The sequence below is a fragment of the Lingula anatina genome, chromosome 8, assembly GCF_051362555.1.
Source record: "Lingula anatina isolate TDL-2025a chromosome 8, LinAna3.0, whole genome shotgun sequence".
In the NCBI taxonomy this organism is placed as follows: Eukaryota; Metazoa; Brachiopoda; class Lingulata; order Lingulida; family Lingulidae; genus Lingula; species Lingula anatina.
The window spans coordinates 1853216-1869454 of NC_141774.1; the positions used below are offsets into that span (position 1 = coordinate 1853216).

Sequence of the window (16239 nt, forward strand, 5' to 3'; positions counted from 1 at the left end):
GGTCAGCAGTGCAGTATTTGCTGTGAGTATGAGAAAAGAACATGACTAACTAGTACATAACATTGTACACCGTGAAATGCCATGCATCTATATTACATCGTACATCGTGAAATGTAACACTGTGGTTTCTCAGCAGGCTTTAAACTTCTGCTTAGGTTTTATGTTATGTTACTATTGAGGTCACATCATAGATCAGTATAACAATGTCTTGAAGTGGACAGTATATCTAGTGTAAGTATTGAAATGTCTTAACTTTGCACCCACTTGCTACCACCAGATGGCCAGCAGGGTTGATGGCTAATGCTGTAGGACTCTCCAACCCATCCTCAGCAGTGGCAATGTATCTGATTAACTGTCCCTGTGGACTCAGTGCCACTATTCTGTCGTTCCAACAGCCAGCAATGAAGATGAGACCATAGCTGTCTGTGCACACTCCACCCGGTCCACACAGCTGACCATCACCACTGCCTCGTGTGCCATACTGATGCAGCTGATCACCAGTAGGTGACAACACATATACACAGTCACTGCCCCAGTCTGATATAACAATGTTATCATCCTCCCTGTTCACAGTGATGTACAGGGGGCATTCACACATACTGAGTGGAATAGTGTTCAGGAGCTGTCCACTGTATGCATGGAATGTGAAGATGGATTTCTTTCTTCTGTCACAAACTAATATATGACCTTGTCTGTTGATTGTGATACCACATGGATCCTCAAGTTGACCCTGACCCATGGTTGTCAGCTGCTGACCTCTGGTAGAGTACACTTTGACACTTTTGTCACCACGTGATGTTATATATAGGTGATGAGCCTGTGACACAGCCATGTCAAATGGTTCATTTAATATTATGTAAAATTTAAATTCCCCTGCATGTGAGAATGCCTTTGTTCTATTATTTCCTTTTACAAGAAAGGACTCTTTTCCATTCACAGTGAACACGAATTGCTCAGCTATAGCCATCCCTGTTACGAAAGTGTTAATTTTATCATCTTTCACTTTAAGATTGAAGCAATAATCACATTCTGCCTTCTCTAAGAAAACAGGAAGATTTAGTACTGCTCCTGGATTCAGTTGATTTGTCCCCAGTGTAGGAGGTCCAGGAGGTCCTGGTCTAGGTTGAGGTCTAGGAGGTTGTGACTGCATCGTCACCTGTTCTAACATGGCCTCCTGTCCTGAAAATTGTGGTGCTGAATTTGGGTTTGTTTCCTGTATTGGTGATGGAGGTTTTGACTGTACTCTCACCTCCCCTAACATGGCTGCTAGTCTGGCAGCAGATATCTTACCAGGACTGTATGATATCTGTGCTGGTGTGTTTGACATTTTCTCCATCACTGGCGGTCTCTCTGTCAGATCTGTAGAATGAAACATGATGTCATAATCAGAGCCACATGTTAAAAGTTCCTGTGCAAATCTGTAGTCACTTAGTAAGGAGGCATGGTGAAGTTCGAAGGTGTCCTTTTTTGCCTCTTCCTGCTTTTTTCTGATATCACAAGCAACTTTTACTTCTGATATCAATTTTTGCGCTCTCACTTCAACCAGTCTATGGATATCGAGCCTGTTCTTTAATTTTGTTGATGGTGGCTTCCATATTGATATCCTCCAATTCATTGGTTTTTCCACTTGCAGTGCCTTTGATTTGTGATGAAACATCATGCTGCTGTCGCTGACTGAGAAGTTCTTTTGCCTTCTGTATACGGAAGTCCTTTTTCAGTTTCCGTAGTCTATCTTTTGGAAATTTCATCTCTTCTCTGCAAAGGGGGCACAAAAATGCCCTGTGCCGAGACAAAGTTTGCGTAGCATGGTCACGAATACAAACATAGCAAAATGTATGGTAGCAAGGCAGCACACGGGGGTCTTCATACTCTCCAAGACAGATGCTACATGTCAAGAGATTATCCGTGAATGCTGCTACCAGCGCCTCGGCCATATTGTCACGTTTGAGCACAAGGCAGCCATTCAGTAATTAGTTCAATAAATGAAAGCACTCTTTATAGTGTGGGCGCAGATGATCAGGTGATTGGGACCTTGATCTTTTTTGTGGAAACTGTACCGTGTCAGTAGTGATAGCATGCACTATATATCTGATATGGTTGTTAGTACAAGCGGCCATATAACAATTAGGGGCAACAGTTACTCTGTACTTTTTCTGAGTTGATCAGTAACAAGGTACTAGTATTAATAAGTCCCATTGTAATTTGCCCCTCCTTGACTTAGATCTGTCAAAACTCGTCCTTTACATGTATGCATATAGCTGATTAGTGATAAAACCATTGTTTATAACCCCATCATGTGTTTGTCGGGTGAAGAGTCCAAAGAATTTTAGAACTAGTTATTATAATCAACAAGGTGTCCCTCCATTTTGTTTCAAACCATTTCAATGATTGTGAGTGTAAATTCTGTTTAAAGATTTTGTTTAAAAGAATTCTAAAATAATATATATTGAAGGTTGTCTACAACAATAAATGTGCCAATTGTACGTAAGTCATCAGTAAAAACCATAACTCTTTGTCCTTTCGGATCAATTTATCTTTTCTAATCAACAAGAAGTCCTATATTGCCGGTAATAAGGCTTATTTGACCTGGGTGATTTCGACGGGACTGACCTGACTTCTAAGGTGCACCCACTCGTGCTCAGCGAGCTTTCCTCATAAGAGGGTAGGCGCTAATTTGACTGCCCCCTTTGGTTGGCCGACTCACCACATTGATAAAAAAAATTGCAGTTTTAAGTCTTGAAGTAATGGCAAATTGACAAGGAATGTGAAATTAAGGGACCCGAAAGTAAAAACTTGGGGTATTTGGATCTCATAACACTCCCAATATCTCACACTTATAAACTTTTATTGAATTTTTAATTATTAAAATTATTATGTGAATTTTTCTTTTGCTGTTAGCTGACAGGTGAGCATTTGAGAAGAAGTGTCTAAAACTTGCGTTGAAAATAATAATTTTCTTAGAAACTTTCCCAGGCAGTGGAATTGCTGTTGGGGGTGGTGATTTCTATTAAGGAGGCTGGAGTTTAGGTTAAAAAAGGAAACAAGGCAGCAAAGCTGTCAAATGTACAGACAAAAAGCAGGAAATAACTATGCACAAATTAGGCTATTGTCAATTCTGATGCAAAAGTACATTATGTTAAACTGCAAATTCAACATCAAATTTTAATTATGCTCAACAGGTCATACCAATGTAAGTAAAATGTGTAACAAGCATAAGGCTTCAGGCCCATGGGAGTTCAAGTTCACACTTTGAAAATGTATAACTTCCAGAAAAAGAAGCCAAGTAGACAGGCTGCATTTTAGACCTGTATTTCTTTTTTGAAAGTTTGGCAATCATAAGTAACATGGTTTTCTCATAATGTTCATCATTGCAGCAGCACCCAAAATTGTGTTTTCTTCTATTCTGATGCAATATTACATAATGGTTAACAGCATAATGACCGTCAATTTTCTAATGATAAAATATACGTATCATGGATTTTCAGAAAATGTGACTAGCATGGGTCTTCAAGCCCGTGGAACTTCAAAGTCACACCTTGAAAATGCCAAAATGTAAACAAGACAGCACTGTTCTGAAATGTTTTTTCACCTTGAAAATGCCAATGTGTGAAAAATTAAAGTTTCACAAAAAAAACTGTTTAACTGGCAGTAAGAATTACCAAACAGACTGCACTGCCTACTGAAGCTGTATTTTAGTCCCAAGTTTCTTTCCTGTAAGTTTGAGAACAGTAAGTGACATGTTTTTTCTTAAATGGTCATCATGGGAGCAGTGCCCAAAATATTTTTTTTTTCAAATTTTGATGCAATATTACATAATGTTTAACAGCATAATGACCATCAATTTTTAATAATAAAATATTAGTATTATGGATATTCAGAAAATGTGACTAGCAAAGGTCTTCAGGCCCATGGAACTTCAAAGTCACAACTTGAAAATGCCAAAATGTAAACAAGACAGCACTGTTCTGAAATGTTTTTTCACCATTTTTAACAATTTTTAACATAAAACAAAATTAACAGATTACTGCCATTTTTATATGATCAACTAAGAAAATTGATGAGATGGAAAAAATATAAATAGAGCAGTGTTAAATGTCCAATTTCTTCCATTCTGAGATTCTGAACATAGTGAATGATTGAATCTGACAAACTGCAATGATATGAGTTTATTTCCATTTTTGAAACTTTATTACACAATACACGATTACAAGTTTACCATTATTTTTACAAAATCAACTAACAATGTTGTAAAGATGCAGGAAATGTCAAACAAACACTTTTACGTATCTTATTAATTAAATAATGAAACTGTTAACATGCCTAAGAATTGAATCTGAGGAAATGTGAAAAAATCAGCATAACTTCTAAAATAATGGCCCGATAATGCTGATTTTTGAACTCAACCTGCATTTTAGAAGGATTGACCACTCCTGTGAGTTTAAGGACAATTGGTTTATCTGTTTCTATTATATTGTGTTTACAGTGTTGCATATATGCTGAAAAGTGAAAAGAAAAGCATAACTACTAAAATAGCGGCCTGATCATGCCGATTTTCAAACTTGACCTGCGTTTTAGTAAGATCGATTACTCCTGTGAGTTTCATGACAACAGGCCCATCGGTTTTCCTTGAAATGTGTTTACAGTGTTGCATATATGCTGAAAAGTGAAAAAACAGCATAACTTCTACAATAATGGCCCGATCATGCTGATTTTCGAATTTGACCTGCGTTTTATGAATATTCATCAGCTCTGTAAATATAAAGCCAAAAAAGTAAAACTGCCTTCCACTTATCGTGTTTACAATGAAATTGCACGGCGCCGGCGACGACGGCGTCGACGGCGACGGCGACGACAGACGCAGGTGATGGCAATATGTACAGACACATCTGTGTCTGTACGTAAAAAGAAAAGTACTTCTAAATCTTGAAATGATGTGATGTTGACACTTTTTCGGGCATACAACGATAACATCATTTTGATCATTTTTTTATAGTCAGAAAATCTTAAACTGAGGGAGGAAATATTCAGGCTGAGCCCAGATTAGAGCGTTTGCTTGATTAATTTCTACCTGTTGTATCATTAGTTAGCAAATATGGCCAATTGGTTTTTCTTGTATCATTCTCGCAGATAATGACAGCTATAAAACCCCGTTTTTCTTGATGAATTACATGTATACCTGTCATTGGACACCACCTTTGGGTATGACATTAATTTAGCATTAGTCACCATTCACACCAGTCTGTGATCCAACACGAGGCTGCAGGCTTTGAGAGCTGATCATTTTGGCTATGAAAATTGTCCAATTACAGATTCTTTATCGCAATATTTTGTTGAGATTTCTGGCAGATCATAGCAAAACTGTTCATAAGTTTGAATATATTGTCTTTTTACAGTGAAATGTATTGAAATATTAAATTTTGTAGACTTTGTTCATGAAAATGAAACCATCAAAATCTAATCAAAAGGCTATAGAAACATACACAGCACCCTTGGAACAATTAATGTATCTCTCTATGCGGCAGTATATGATATAACCTAGACGTTGAAGGTATAAATCTATGGCTGATCAGAACCATGGTAATTATTGATAACAACTGAAGCCTCAATATTATTTCAAAGGAAGGAAAAAAGTAACACGAGACTGAGGTGCATATAAATAAACACATTATAAAAAGATCATAGTTGATTAATTTAATTTAATGTCCCATTATTACAGAAGTAAGATGTTTACAATGATGGCTGATCTATTTCATTTTTCTTTTATTTTGGAGGAGGATTAAATGTTATCTAAGAGTACTACCAGTAGCTGTTAGTTTGTACAAGTACAGGTACTTGAATTTATAACTTGTCATTTCTATTAAAGAAACTTCAAATCATGACTCATTTTGAAGACTTTACAGGTCAGCAGTGCAGTATTTGCTGTGAGTATGAAAAAAGAATATGACTTACTAGTACATAACATTGTACATCGTGAAATGCCATAGATTTATATTACATTGTACATCGTGAAATGTAACACTGTGGTTTCTCACAGGCTTTAAACTACTGCTTAGGTTTTATGTTATGTAACTATCGAGGTCACATCAAAGTTCAGTATAACAATGTATTGAAGTGGACAGTATAGCTATTGTAAGTACTGAAATGTCTTAACTTTGTCACCACATGCCACCACCAGATGGCCAGCAGGGTTGATGGCTAATGCTGTGGGACTCTCTAACCCATCCCCGGCAGTGGCAATGTATCTGATTAACTGTCCCTGTGGACTCAGTGCCACTATCCTGTGGTTCCAATAGTCAGCAATAAATATGTGACCAAAGCTGTCTGTGCACACTCCCCCTGGACCACACAGCTGACCATCACCACTGCCTCGTGTACCATACTGGTGCAGCTGATCACCAGTTGGTGACAGCACATGTACACAGTCACTGCCATAGTCTGATATCACAATATTATCATCCACCCTGTTCACTGTTATGTACAGGGGGTGTTGAACACACATACTGAGTGGAATAATATTCAGGAGATGTCCACTGTCTGCATGGAATGTGAAGATGGATTCTTTTGTTTTGTCACACACCATCACATGACCTTGTTTGTTGATTGTGATACCACGTGGGCCCTCAAGTTTACCGCAACCGATGGTTGTCACATGCTGACCACTGGTGGAGTACACTTTGACACATTTGTCACCCAGTGATGTTATGTACAGTTGGCCAGTCTGTGACACGGCCGCATCAAATGGGTTATTTAGTTTAACATCAAATTCGAATTCTCCTGCATGTGTGAATAATTTTGTCATGCTTTTTCCTTCTTTACTAACAGAGTTGTTTCCATCCACAGTAATCACGTATTGCTCAGCTACGGCCAGCCCAGTTACAAACGTATCACTTTTATCATCAATCAGTCTTGCTTTGAAGGAATGCACACATTTTGCCTTTTCTAAAAAAACAGAATGTGGTACTGATCTTGGACTCAGAAGATTGTGCAGAAAGTTCATAACACCCAGTCTAGATCTAGGACGCTGTGACTGTACTATCGCCTGTCCTGCCATGGCTTCAAGCCCGGGAGAGTGCACTGCTGATTTTGGAATTGTTTCCTCTTCAGCGATTGGAGGTTTGAACTGCACTCCAACCTCTCCTAACATGGCTTCCAGGCCAGCAGCAGATATCTTACCAGGTCTGTAGGATATCTGTGCTGGTGTGTCTGGAGTTGACAATGGCATTTTCTCCATTGCTGTCAGTCTCTCTGTCAGAGCCTTAGTGTGAAGCATGATGTCAGAATCAGAACCATTTGTTATAAGTTCCTGGGCAAATCTGCAGGCACTTTGTAAAGAGGCATGGTGAAGTTCGAAGGTGTCCTTGTTTGCCTCCTGCATTTTTCTTATATCACAAGCAAAATTTACTTCTGATATCAGTCTTTGTGCTCTCTGCTCAACCAGTCTTTGAATAGATCGAGCCTGTCCTTTAATTATGTTGATGGTATCTTCCGTATTGAACTCCTCCAATTCATTGGTCCTGTTCTTTGCAACTGCTTCTTTAAACATGTCCAGTTTTGTTTCACTTTTCTTAAGGACAGCTTTAATCTTTTTTCGATTGCTATTCGCCACAAGCTCAACGGGCACGATACCATGCCTGTAATGCTCTTTAGGTACACAGTCACCACAAACAACGGCATCATCGTCTTCACAGTAGTATTTCAATTCATTTGTAGGATGCTTCTCACACGTACTTATCATTTCTGCAATGGCTTGTGTCACACCATGCACATCATTGTCTTTGATTGGGGATGAGACTTCATGCTGCTGACGCTGACTGAGAAGATCTTTTGCCTTCTGAATCATATGATTCTTTTTCAGTGATAGTCCTTCTCTTGGAAATAGTAACTCTTCTCTACAAAGGGGACACAAAAATGTCCTGTCCTGAGAAACAGTACGCGTAGCATAGTCCCATATACAACCATAGCAAAATGTATGGTAGCAAGGCAGCACACGAGGGTCGTCATACTCTCCCAGGCAGATGCTACATGTCAAAAGATTATCCGTGAAAGCTGCTGCCAATGCCTCGGCCATATTGTCACATCAGAGTACAATGCAATAATTCGCGATCTTTGAATAGTCCAATAGCCAAATGTATATGGCTTTCTTTATAGTGTGGTAGCATATGATCACGTGATTGGGGCTTTGAAATATTTGTGAAAACTGTACCATGTCACTAGAGATAGCATGCACTATATTTGATACGATTGTTAGTCTAAGTGGCCCTGTGCCTTGTACGTACTAGTACATATGTACACGACGCAATGCAGGGGGCAACAGTTACTACTGCTTAGGTGATCGATAAACTTGTTGCCCCTCCTTGACATAGATCTGTCAAATCTCGGCCATTATTTGTAATCATATGACATGTTTACATATATCTGGACAGTGATAAAACTCGTCTATTGTTTATAACCCCATGATGTGTTTGTCAGGTGAAGAGTCCAAAGAAATGCAGCACTTGTTACAGTAGGATTATTAATTAAAAATGTAATTTGTGTTGTATTCCGCTTCATAACATTTGAATTAGAGTGTAATCTTCAAATGGTACACGGAATATACAGGTATATATATATATATATATATATATATATATATATATATATATATATATATATATATATATCAAAAGTTCTAGTCTAAATCTTCAAATAATGACATATTGGCAAGGAATGTGAAGTTAACAGACCCAAAAGAAATTACTTGGGGCATCTGTAGTTAATGACAAGTACACTCCCAATATTTCACACTCACTCATTTCATTTTACCCTCACTCAAACTGAATACTGTCACACCGTATGGACTAGTTTGTTAACGTTATCAGGACACTATATTGTCAAACGATTATCATGCTATAAGGCAGTATTACAAATAACAATAGCATCTAAATTAAGTTATACATTTTTGAAATAATTAACTTCACAACTGGCCTTTTGAAACGTACGTGCAGTGTATTTCATATTGAGGTGATTAGATTTATTTGGTCTAATTTCCGGAAATAATGTGCATAACCAAATTTTTATTGCTAGTGATCTTGATATTGGGTAATTAAAAAAAAAAATTAATCAGTTTCAGAAAGTTCCCTATGTTATCAGGTGTGTTACGAGTGTGGTATTAATCTTAACTGAAACTGATATTTATATTGACTGATATCTTAAATTCCTTTTACTAGAACATGTAAGAATTACACAAATTACCAAAATACGATTTTATTAGTCAAGTTGAAAGCAAATGAAGTTTTACATTACGAAGATGTGGTCAACTGTCAGAATATTCATTTCAGTGTGTCACTTTCACTACCACTGCAATTTTATTCTGACCATTAATTTTATTAGATCAAATTTATAAAGCAATTGTACATTTTGACGTATTACTGCAAATACAATATCTTTATTAATTCCTTCATATATTCTTAGATGACACTGATTTAATCTTTATGAATGGCATCTTCTGGAGTCCCCGAAACTAATGCGAACATAGAATGCTGATAAGTTAAGAATATTTAGCTGGAAACGCAAACTGAACCACAAGACCACAGCGTATCAAATAAAAAACACGTCTTTCTTCGCGCTAAGAACACTATAAAGAGTCTGCAGTCATCTGGTTATTCTCACTGTATCAAACTGCAGCTGTTGATTGAGTAAACTGTGAGTTAAAGAACCAAAATATTTGGGTTACACCTTATTAGTGCCCTCTGTATATCTTTTTACTAAGCAATTTTACATTACTCTGATGAAATGCATTAAAGGTCAGCCCCCACCTACCGCTACAATGAAATGTTTTGAATAACATTTTAACATATTTTGTTCTAAGATATATATACAAATATACAGACAGCATACGGGAAACAAGGCAGCAAAGCTGTTAAATTTTTAGACACGCAGAAAAAAGTGCAGGAAACAATGATTTGGCCTATTTTGATGCATTTTTACATAATGCTTTAAAACAGGATAATCACTCATACTCTTTTAAATTATGAACAGACAACATGGACATTGAACTAGCAAGTGATTTATTTTCATTGGATATAAAAGCCACTACAAATGCTTATGTGTGGAAAATAAAGTTTTCACAAAAAATAATAATTACTGTAAATGCACACTGATCATGCTGATTTTGGAAAGCAATCTGCCTCTTTACCAAACAAAGCTAATCAGCAATTTTAAAGTAAAACAAAAATACGGTTTTAGCAGTTATCACTCATCAGTCACTGTCTATTCTCTGATTTTTCATGTCAGTAGGGAGTTGTCCAATCCTCTTTGATGCTGTCAGGAAGTACTCTAAAGCTATCCTAATAATTGGGTAACCTTTAACAAAGCAAGTGAGAAAATTAATGAAAAAATCATCAATATTTCACAGTAAAACGATATAGCTATGCAGTATTCCACAGCAAAATGTTCTATGAACTCCCTTTTTAAACATGGTTTAACTCCACACAGTGCTTAAAATGTAAAATTTTGAAAATGTTGTACCTAAGAAATCTAGGTAGAAAAAAGTACCAAAAAGCAAAAACATTAAAGTCAAGCGCTTGTTAGCCATAACCCAAAGCCACTCATGGCAGCAGGTTGGGCTTACTAGAGTCTGTCTTAACATACAACAACCATATTTTAACTCACCAGTTAACATTTCCTAATTGATAAAGTAATATTTATCATGAAAGGTCCACACTGCTATTCTTCTCCATCTTTCTGAGAAGGTAGACATGTTTTTCACTTTGAGGAATCCAATATTTTTGCACAGTATTGAATACCATCTACCTTGTAAAGGTTTGGTGGAATCTTCTTCACATATTTGTCAATTTGTCCTATTCCTAACTTTCCACACAACTCCGTAGTACTTCTACACCCTTTGGGGTTCATTGTATCTAATGTTTTTTTCCTTCATCAGACCAGACTGAAAACAATTATCTAGTATTCCACTGATAGCCATGATGGCGTTTCAAATCACAAGCAATGCAAAGCGATTTAAAAGGAGTCGTACATTTCTTTTGGTTTTGTATTAAATCATTCACTTTTTTATGAATGCAGTATCTGGCCTGCAATCCATACGTACAGTAGGTAAGCCTTAACTAATCTATAACTATTCTCCCTACTGATATCTTGTGCATCAGCCATTAAGTTATCAACAACTTTTACAATCATTTCATGATCAGATTAACGCATTATACTACATCGACATGTAATAGTGATCTGATACCTCAATGCTTCTTAAATAATTCTGCCTGTTCTGTAATATAGGGACCATTCCCACAGATATTTGGATCGATCTATCTCCCTGGGGATTATCACTAAATTGCTGTCAACTTGACCGGATTAAATGCCTGCCACGCCTAGTAAAGCTGTAAGGGGGCAATAATCTTTACACCCTAGCTTATTCGTTAGGCTTGGCAGATATTTAAGCCGGTTAATAAATAGACATATAGCTTAATTTTTATCAACAACACGACAGAAATGGCTGTCGTACACATGTATAAATGCTTATGGGATGCCGAACAACCGTATCTTATCGTATCTTCAAGTTAAGGACGCAAACAACCAAACTATGACCTACTTGAAACTGTACTTTGTGTAGCAGACACTATAAAAATAGCAGCTGCAATGAACAAGTAACAATGACTCTTTGGTGATAGCAGACGGAGAAATTGCTTGTAGCGGAATAAGTTCCCTATATAAACGTACTGGTAGCTTTCAAGACCCCCGGGTAAGTTACATGATATATGTTTGTACAATGTATTGTGTCACGATCGAACAAAAATATACTTGTTAATTATCTTTGAAGTATCTTTGAAATGCCACTCCACTTCCCCCTTATCATAAGCAGTCCTGATAGCTTGCGTCTGGTTCTTACTGCTTGTGAGGACAGTAAAAAAGTCCTTGACACCCGTTAAAAGGGTATTTAACAAAAACGTTATACCCAACTACATAAAGACTATTTCCTGTATAATTTGCACTGTGTGTACATTGTATGGAGGAGACATTATATCACCTTCCGTGTCCGTGTCATAGTACATGTAGGTCATTTCATATATATGTCTGTACACTATAAAAACGTTTCCAATTCTAGTGCCTATTATAAAAAATGCAGCGAACAGGAGAGGAGTTTATGATGTTGCTATTCCTCTCCGCTCTAGTATTCAATATGACCGGCAGAGCATCCACCTCCACAATTGTCAGTTCTTATCCAATTGGGCAGACAACGGTTGGGTTCAACAACATGGCGATTGACAACGTGACTGGGACTGTATACGTTGGAGCTGTTAATGTTCTCTACCGACTGGATGGTGACTTACAACTGTTACAGAACGGAACGACTGGACCAGTCACGGATAGTCCTTACTGCAGTCCACCTGGGTCTTTTTTTCCCTGCTCACAAGGAACGCCCACAGACAACTACAACAAAATCCTAGTAGTAGACCAGTCTAGAGGTAAACTGATATCATGTGGTAGCGTGTACCAAGGTACTTGTGAGTCTCGACCAGTCACTGATATATCACAGGTTACCCCACATCGTGGTTCTGACCCTAGGGAAAATTACGTTGCCGCTAATTCCCCCGATGCTTCCACCGTGGCTTTTATAGCACCAGGACCCAACTCTCAGGACGTGTTATATGTGGCTTCTACGTACACGGGACAGGGGGAGAGTGGCAGGCTTCGGGAACAGGTGGCAGCTGTTAGTACAAGATCTCTACAGACACTGGAATTAACGAACTACAACGCACTGTCCGTTACGGGAACGTACATAGCCCTCGATGACACTGCTCGAAGTACTTATCCAGTAAATTACGTTTCTGGGTTCTCTTTGAACGGCTATAGTTATTTCATCACGAACCAAAAGATGACACTTATCAGCACAGAGTATGAATCCAGATTAGTTCGAATCTGCCAGAATGATATCAACTTCTATTCATACTTCGAAATGCCCTTGCGTTGCAAAGGTGTCAATCCTAACAAGTGGTTCAATCTGGCAAAATCAGTATCGGTAACAAAACTGGGAAATGATAGTGTACTAGTGGGAACTTTTGTCAAAGGATCTAGTTCAGCTTTGTGTGTATTTTCAATGGGAAGCATAAACAATATAATAAAAGATAAATACGAGCATTGTTACGGTGGGAATGGAAATACAGTAGCTGCACCTTTCCCAGGAGGTTCACGGCAATGCCGTTCTTTTCCAGTAAGTTTACATTTAATCAATTTCAACATTGCTGGCCAATCAATAGTTATGTAAATAATACCAACTTTTTTAAAACAAGTGCCTAAGTTGTATTTGCAGATTGTCCATAAACATCTTATCTAATTTTGCCGTTCATCAAGAATTTATTAACTACTTTCACATCTGTATACATTTTAAACGAGGTACTTTCACATCCCCAGACCTATAATTACGGGTCAAAGTACTGCAACCATGACTATGGCGGTTCTAACACTCCCCTGGTGTCAACCACCCCGGCAACATCAACCCCTGCTCTGACAGCCACGTCGTCCACATGGACAGCAGTAACCACAACCACCACCAGCTACACTGTGGCTTTTGTAGGAACTGCTGACGGACAACTAAAGAAGGTACCGCACAATTGGGCAGTTAGTTTGATTGTATTTTAATATATTAAAAAACGCAACAGCACATGGCTGAATTTATCATTTGTTTAATAATGTAAGTATGGTAAAATCTACTTATCGAATGTATTGATTTAAAGTTTAGAGTTTGATAACGAATGAGGGTTTTATATTTTAACTTAAAAGTTAAACAAATCACTCATATGATGAGGCACTAAAAAGGGCAAATAAAATTGTAATATATTCTAGCTAAAGCATTTTTCTTCTCACATTTTGTTCAAACTTACCTTTTAAAACATGTTTTATATATGTCTCAACAAACCTTTCGTGCAATTTCTATCCGTTAATAATGTTTTCAGATATTAATCCAGTCTAATACATCTGCGGTAGAATATGCATCAGTACAAGTATCAAACGATGAGGTAAAAGATATACAGTTAGATAGCACAGGAGAGCACATGTATGTTATGACCAAATACAAGGTGAGTGCTACAGAGCTGGCACAAGGAAAAGTAGCATAAACATGAGTATGTAGTTATATGGGGAAGTAAACCAAAGTACATTTTTAATTTTTTAAAATTGCTCTTTTTTAAATGGAAAAAAGTCATAATCAATCTTTAAGATTTATGTTTCAAATTGTTTATGTATGCCTTTAATTCGCCAAAGATGACCTAACATGGGCTTGGCTCAAATGTTCGATATGTTTGGAATATCTATACACCTTTGACATTTTTGCCCAAGAACTAAATGTAATGAGAACAGGACTTTCAATTTAAATTATAAAACGAGGCAAATATAAGTCTATGTCAAACTTTTCCCAGGTCAGTAAACTGAAGGTAGAAGAGTGCGGTAGTTACAGTAGTTGTGATGATTGTCTGGCATCTAGAGACCCGTTCTGTGGGTGGTGTAGTCTGGAGAACAAGTAAGAATATTGTGTGGACGCATTTAATCGATTTGCTTTGCATTCCTGATGGCTAAAACCCGCTGTTTTGTAGAAGTTCGAGAAGCAATTAAGCATTCAACGTGTTCATATCAAAATGTATTTTAATAGCTATAGTTGCTGCGTTTTTAAATCTTAATTACGTGTGTAAGTAAGTATGCGTGGCAAAATGTTGCAGAAAAATAAAGGAACAATATTCTCATATTTTATTAACTATGTATTTCCACACAGTTACTGTCTTGAATCTACCGACACAGATTGCCTTAAATGGCCAGTTTTGAACGTGTGACTGAAAAACTCATGCATACCTTACACCATCCATTTTTGTCATCAAACAGGATGCTATGTTTTTTTTAAGTGGAACGAAATGTTGTCTTTTAATGCAAGGAACAATCTGCTTCATGTATTTCTTTTTCAGATGCAGCAGAAAAAGTCAATGCTCGGATGCAGATGGGTCAGGAAGATGGCTTCCCTTTGATAATGGACAGTGTACCAAGATCAATACCATTTCACCATCAAACACACCTCTAGCCAGACCCACACAGGTACAAATAATTATTATACGCGTTGAATTATTTCATCACCAACTTTTGTTTCATTTCACAATGTAATCAATAATTTCGAGATGACTTTTAATGGACTTTGGAGAACAACTTGTACATGTAGTAATGGACTTCACTGGCATACATCTTTGTGTATGCGCTCTGAGGTAAATAATGTAAAATTTGTAGCACATCTCCGTGAGTCAATCACTGACTGAAGTGCAAGCGGTGCGGTAACCAGTCTCGAGACCATTATGCACACTTAAACACCGACATGTGTCGAGATATCGATATCTCGTACTAGTACTGGGGTATGATATCACTTTAGTCCGATATACATTTTTAGGTTTTAATGTAGAGGATCATTCTAACTGTGAATCGATCTATCTCTAAATTTCTCGCTAAATTGCAATCAACTGAAGCGGCTTAGATGTCCGTCACGCCTACTGAAGCTGCTAGGGGGTAATTAATTATCGTTTAGCAGCTTCAGTAGGCGTGGCAGATATCTAGGCCGGTTAAGCAGAAAGCAATTTAGCAAGAAACTCCTTGGAGATGAATCAACCCTGTTAGATGTAGGTATGGGAACCCAGTCTGAGTTACAATCTAAGCAAAGAACCACTATTTCATTCATGTTTGTAGGTGAACCTATCTGTAAGCCTCCTACCCCCAGGCCAGACCTACCAGTGTGTATTTGATACCACAACGGTCAGTGCCACAGTCACTGGGGGGAACTTAGTGACATGTGACACACCCACCAGCTTACCTACTATTCCAACTGGGGACGGTAAGGGGTGTAGTCTTTCATGTACAGGGTGTATATCTTTAACAAACCCACCTCACTCTTATCCATAAATATATAATCAAACTGTTGGCAATGCTCATATATCGTATTTTATTAGTAACAGAATAGCGTTTTTTAATGTCCCTTTTGTTTTTCAAAAAATATTTTATATTATAAATGTGCCACCCAACTGTTGTAAAATAATAGATATATTATTAATTGAAAACTATAATTCTTCTAGAAATTCAATTTTTTTATATTGGGATTTGCCTATTACGACATCAATGGATCACGTTTGTTCTTAAAGGATCTATATATCTCAAATAAAACACATATTTATTAAATCGCATGCCAAAGGAAGTATGACTTTTGTTTCAGATCACATCACA

At 37.4% G+C, this 16239-nt stretch overlaps 3 protein-coding genes across 3 annotated transcripts; 1 reads left to right on the plus strand and 2 right to left on the minus strand.

Annotated features, from left to right (window-relative positions):
- On the minus strand, positions 1-1780 carry LOC147760167 (uncharacterized). The gene has a single exon (XM_086994238.1). It carries the CDS (start codon positions 1658-1660, stop codon positions 227-229), a length of 1434 nt encoding a protein of 477 aa, XP_086850364.1. The 5' UTR covers positions 1661-1780; the 3' UTR covers positions 1-226.
- A 4048-nt stretch (positions 1781-5828) lies between these two features.
- On the minus strand, positions 5829-8171 carry LOC106160194 (E3 ubiquitin-protein ligase TRIM56-like). The gene has a single exon (XM_086994237.1). It carries the CDS (start codon positions 8066-8068, stop codon positions 6125-6127), a length of 1944 nt encoding a protein of 647 aa, XP_086850363.1. The 5' UTR covers positions 8069-8171; the 3' UTR covers positions 5829-6124.
- Positions 8172-12112: 3941 nt separating this feature from the next.
- On the plus strand, positions 12113-16177 carry LOC106160235 (plexin-B-like). The gene is made up of 7 exons (XM_086994073.1): positions 12113-13204; positions 13405-13593; positions 13947-14069; positions 14409-14509; positions 14946-15072; positions 15709-15853; positions 16158-16177. The coding sequence occupies exons 1-7, from the start codon at positions 12113-12115 to the stop codon at positions 16175-16177; spliced, it is 1797 nt and encodes a 598-aa protein (XP_086850199.1).
- The last annotated feature ends 62 nt before the right edge of the window (positions 16178-16239 follow it).

Bases quoted from the DNA above. Each gene is read 5' to 3' on its own strand.
- LOC147760167 (XM_086994238.1), bottom strand. From the start codon at position 1,660: ATGATGTTTCATCACAAATCAAAGGCACTGCAAGTGGAAAAACCAATG.
- LOC106160194 (XM_086994237.1), bottom strand. From the start codon at position 8,068: ATGGCCGAGGCATTGGCAGCAGCTTTCACGGATAATCTTTTGACATGT.
- LOC106160235 (XM_086994073.1), top strand. From the start codon at position 12,113: ATGCAGCGAACAGGAGAGGAGTTTATGATGTTGCTATTCCTCTCCGCT. The intron at 14,070-14,408 runs GTGAGTGCTACA...AACTTTTCCCAG, and splicing joins ATGTTATGACCAAATACAAG to GTCAGTAAACTGAAGGTAGA. The intron at 15,854-16,157 runs GTAAGGGGTGTA...TTGTTCTTAAAG, and splicing joins TACTATTCCAACTGGGGACG to GATCTATATATCTCAAATAA.